Source organism: Ostreococcus tauri (assembly GCF_000214015.3).
Source record: "Ostreococcus tauri WGS project CAID00000000 data, contig chromosome 19, whole genome shotgun sequence".
NCBI classification, from domain to species: domain Eukaryota; kingdom Viridiplantae; phylum Chlorophyta; class Mamiellophyceae; order Mamiellales; family Bathycoccaceae; genus Ostreococcus; species Ostreococcus tauri.
Window position 1 is genome coordinate 110,975 of NC_014444.2, and position 5,190 is coordinate 116,164.

Below are 5,190 nucleotides of genomic sequence, written 5' to 3' on the forward strand. Positions count from 1 at the left end.
ATGACCGACGTGGGAGAAGATAACCGTCCGGACGCCGCGATGGTGAACACGCGCGCCACCGCCCTCCCCAGCGAGCACATTGTTCAGAGAGACTCGTGCGTGATGACCGGCGCAACGGATTTCGAACCGCTTTTGACGCTGCGAGACTTCCCCGTTGGCATGTACTGCGTCCCAGAGGACTGGGAAGGGACTGAATACTTTACAGACATGCACTGGTCCATCTGTAAGAGCTCTGGTGTCATTCAGCTCACTCGACTGATCGAGTTGACGACTTTGTATGACTGCCAACACGAATCCGGCGCCATCGGAGGACTGTGGAAGCGACACCACGAAGAATTTTGCAACTTTATCGACGAATTCGGTTCCAGAGCCATTTTGGAGATCGGGGGAGGGCACGGACACCTAGCCAAGATGTTCACGGAGAGACACGCAGAACAGTGCGAGTGGATCATGGTGGAGCCGAATTTACCAGATTGGCTAGCAAACGGTGAACATTCGAGTCAAATTCGTCCGATCAAGGCGTGGTTTGGGGATGAGCTTGAGTTGCCTGCTAGCGCGCCGAAAATCGACGCCGTTGTGCACTCGCATACGCTTGAACACTTGTATAATTACGATAATTTTCTTCGCACGGTGGCGAGGATGGAACCCAAGTATCAAATTTTTTCGGTGCCATACCAACAGGAGTGGTTGCGACGCGGCTGGCTTAACAGCATCATGTTTGAACATCCACAAATGTTGACGCCGAAATCCATCGAGTACATTATGGCGCGACATGGCTTTTCGTTGGAAAAGAAGCAAATCTTCGCTGATTGTCATTCATTGTTCTACGCCTTCTCTCACAAGGGTAAAGACAGCGCCACGGTGCCAAAACTTGAACTCAACGAGTACCACGAGAACAAGCTGTTGTTCCAAAACTGGCTCAAGACAAACGTAGACTTCGTCCAGCGTGTCAACGCGCGCATTGACAAGGCGCTAAAGACAGAGAAAGAACCGAGCGTCTACATCTTTGGCGCGCACATTTTCACGCAATATTTGGTAAGTTTCGGTCTGCGCGCCTCTGTTGTGTCCGCGATCTTGGATAACGCCACCGGTAAGCAAGGCAAGCTTCTGTATGGGTTGCCATTAATGGTGTACTCGCCAAAGATACTTGTTGACAAGAAGCAACCCATCATTATTTTATGTGTCGGTGCGTACGCCGAGGAGATCAAGCGCGGTATTCTCGAGGTGAACGCGAACGCAGTCTTTTTGGAGTGAACATTTGGAATATCATAACCGGTATCTCTTTGCGAAAACATCGGAGCGATGTTACGTCGCATATAAGTGCCTTCGTCCTACCCCGCAAGCGCGCGGAGCTTTTCTTCAAGAACTCAAAAACTTTACGTCTTACAACTTCACGAATTCGTACCGAAACTTACTGAATACGAAGTGACAAAAGCGAACACCGATATCTTCGATGCCTTTCGGAACGATAGACATCGTGGAAACTCTCGCTAGCACTCTTAAACTTGCCGTCACGTGTAACTTTCTTGTGAATTTAAAAGACGCGGTGGGCACGAAGTTCACCATGGTGGACATGCTCAGGTTTGATAGCAAGATTAGCACCTTCGATCATACAAGTTGTCATACTCCTATCGAAGAGGTTGATTAAACGAGAATGACATTAAACTTTGTAGTGCGTCCAGTTTGAGTCGTAAAGATGCGTGAACGCGTTCGCGAGCCTGATGATGTATAGGAACGGAAAGTTGGGTTCGCTCAGTTTGCTGGCATCGATGCAACCAAACCATACCGCCACGAAAAGTGGGAAAGTCGCCAAGGCGCAGCTCACCTGCACGCGCCGTTCGCTCTTTGCTACCTGGATGTCGTCGAGCTTTTGCCTTTCTTCATAGTACGCGCTTATGAGAGGTTCAGCCAACGACTCGAAACTTGATATTTCGCAGCTTTCAACGAGAAGAAAGACAATATCTTCGACGCCTTGTCCGGGTCCTGCGTATTGCCAATCAATAAATATCGGTTCACCGCCGTTGACACCGTAATCCCAGAACAAGTTTGGAAACTTCAAGTCACCGTGGAGCAAGGTGCAGGGTTTTCTCAACAACTGTGCTTCGGCGTCCTCGTAAAATTTGGCAGCATGATCAAAAAGTTCCATCGTTTCTCCTGACAACGTGCCTGACCAACGCGCTTTGAAGCGTTGATAGTTTCTGTGGACGTGCTGTTTCATGTACGCGGAGTGCTCTGATAGTTTTCCCAAGTTCATGCCTTGAAAGTGCGAATGCAGGGTCGCAATGGCTTGCACTACTTTTAGACCGCTCACAAGCGTGAACTCCGGCGCTCTGTTGTATTTGCGCAAGTCTTCCATGACGATAGCTTTACTATCGGATAGTACTCCATAGTAAGTCGGTATTCGTACCGGGGCCATACTCGAGAATGTCCTATAAAATTCACACTCGGTCATATGCAACGCCAACTGCTCGCTGACATCCTGTAAGACACCGTGATCACTATTTTCTTGTTTTACGACGAGTTTACGCGCACCACAGCTCGCCGACAGGACTTCAGAGATGTACCCTCCGCTTGCGCGAACGGGATGCACAATAGAGCGCTGTCCAAACATTTCCGTCAGTTCGTCTGAAAGTTGCGCCACGGATTCGAGATGCTGAATGATTTCGTTCGGTTCGATGTCAGCGTAATTTTCATAAAACGCATCGCAGCCACTCACATTATTCGATATAGCAATGACGAAACCCACACCGGCAGCTCGGGCAGAAGTGGTTCCACTCTTGGAGTCTTCAAATACAACACAGTTTCTGGGCGAAACACCGAGCGTGAGCATGGCTTTGGCGTATGGTTCGGGATTTGGTTTGCCGTGTTTCACGTCACTCGCTGTCAAAAGTGGAACGTCCCCCAGGCCGATACAATCCAACAAAGCGTCGGCGGCGCGTTTGTTCGAATTGGTCACGACGTACACGGGACCAATCTCTTGACACTTTCTGACGAAATCCACCGCACCAGGAATCGCTTCAACACAAGTCAAGTGCTTCAAAAACTCTTCATCTTTCTCTTCAGACGAAATCGCAATTTTAAATTTTTCCCGAACTTGTTCGTCGGCGAGTCCACTGATGTGCGTGTTGAAGAAATCGGCGTCGACTAGCGCGCCTTTCGGCGCAAGTAGCGAGTGCCATGCGCGAACGTACGCGGCAGTCGTATCCACCAACGTACCATCGAGATCAAACAAAAACGCGCGTCCTTGTGTGCTTAAATAGTGTTCCAGACAATCTGGAGTGCCGATGTTTGAATACTCGTCTTCATTAATGATCACCGCTCGCACGGTTTTGTTTTGCCTCAAATATTCGTCGATCACGCACGAAACGTACGCTTCGCCGTGCTGAAATTGTCTTCCTTCGATGACGATCTGTGTTAACTTTACGAACTCGGTAGAGCTGGCAAACCAATAAGCGCCGGTGTTCGCGAGTGGGCCGACTCTGACTTTTTCCGCGATTTTCATCACGTCGCTCTTCTCATCAACCGCGACATAAGAGTACTTGGGTTTGGAGCGAAGCGCTGAGGCGTCTTCGTGGAACGACAAGACCGCCGCGCGGACATCGGTGTGTGCCTCGAGCGCGCGGAATCTTCCGAGAATATCGCTGTGGTATATGGCATCGCAGTCCACCAATAGCATGGGAACGTCTTCGCCCTCTCGCGCCTGGAGTGCGAGCAGTACGGTTTCCGCAGCTCCGAGGGTTTCGCGATCAAGTTCGACGACCGCGTGGTTGATGTCTTTCGCGTCAAAGTTGACGATAACGACGTGTTCGTCGAGCGTATCGTGCACGTTCAACGCCCGCATGACGCAGTCGATCATCGGTTCACCGTGCACTTTGATGAGCGGCTTTATCGTGTCGTAGCCCGCAGCGCGAAAGCGCTCGCCTTTACCACACGCCGGTATGACGATCCTCATCGTGGCTCACAACTCGACGCGCGATGAAACTCTCGATGGTGCGCGAAATGCGTATCGATGTGACCACCGCGCCGCTGTCGAACTATAGGTTGGTGGCATCACGATCTATGAGTCGTGATGCTGATGCGCATCACGATGTCGGGATTTTGACTCATCTCGGTCATGGTTGTGCACACCTTTCTTGAGGTCATAATCGGTCACGTCATGTATGGGTAAACAGTATGGCGGGGGGGTTACTCCAACTTGTGTTTTACCTTGTACAAATATCGGCAAGTTTTCGCAACACGCGACATGTGTGCGCGGATAACGCGCCGACGAGGCAGCGAGAACGTGCATCGCGATGAACAGTTGTAAATACATGCATGTTACATCAGATTCATCCAGTTTCTGTGGCGTACGACGGACATAGCGACGTCCTCACGTAGTTCCTCGCGCTCTGGTACTCCACCCCAAGCTCTCAAGAAACCATGTCTAAACCATGTCTAAACCCTACCTAGGGTTTAGGTGTCTTTTTCTCGCGAGTGTTCTACGCGTACAGGCGCTCGACGTGTCACTTTCATCCGCGTTTCGGGCTTCAGAAAAGACTTTGAACGCCTTGTGTTGTTCATCGTATCCACTTAACTGTGGTGTCAGCGCGTATTGCACGTGCTGTGCATGTGTCATCATGATCGATAGGCGGCTGTCCTTGTCAAAATGCTCAGTCCCGGGGGTCGACCTTGACCCCTATTCCGGTACCTCCTAAGCCTATTCGACCAGCCCGCGGCGCGCCTGCACAGACGCCGCTCGATTACTCCTGTGTGTAATACTTATACGTTCTTTTGGACTATCACAATCGACTACGAGAGCGATAGCAACTCGGCTACGCGGGCGCGCGGTTTGCCAAGGCGTGCGCGTTGCTTGTCGACTACTTGTCGACCGCGACGCTTGGATCAAAGGGTCACAGGACGATTCCTGAATCGTCCATCTTGTGGTCCCTTTACTGCTCTCCGATCAGGACTCATTCGTCATCCAAATGATCTTGTCCTGCTCGCGCGACGCGTGTTTGCCTTTACTATCATTCTCCATATTTAGAGCCCTTTGAAGATAGGAAAGAGCCGAGCCTTTCCATCACGCCTCCCAACGGGTTCTGAAGATGCCAATTCTGTGCTGATCCTTGAGTGAGATAAAAATTGTGATCGCCTTACGACCATGTGAAAATTCTCCTCGATTACTTCTTATTCGTTTGTACTGTCTTGTAA

General features: G+C 50.5%; 2 protein-coding genes across 2 annotated transcripts; one reads left to right on the plus strand and one right to left on the minus strand.

Moving 5' to 3' along the window:
- On the plus strand, positions 1–1,254 carry OT_ostta19g00460 (C-methyltransferase; the record flags this gene model as incomplete). Its single annotated transcript, XM_003084290.1, has 1 exon — positions 1–1,254. The coding sequence occupies one exon, from the start codon at positions 1–3 to the stop codon at positions 1,252–1,254; it is 1,254 nt and encodes a 417-aa protein (XP_003084338.1).
- A 406-nt stretch (positions 1,255–1,660) lies between these two features.
- Positions 1,661–3,952, minus strand: OT_ostta19g00470 (Aminoglycoside phosphotransferase; the record flags this gene model as incomplete). The annotated part of the gene is made up of 1 exon (XM_022982595.1): positions 1,661–3,952. The coding sequence occupies one exon, from the start codon at positions 3,950–3,952 to the stop codon at positions 1,661–1,663; it is 2,292 nt and encodes a 763-aa protein (XP_022841252.1).
- Between the last annotated feature and the right edge of the window lie 1,238 nt (positions 3,953–5,190).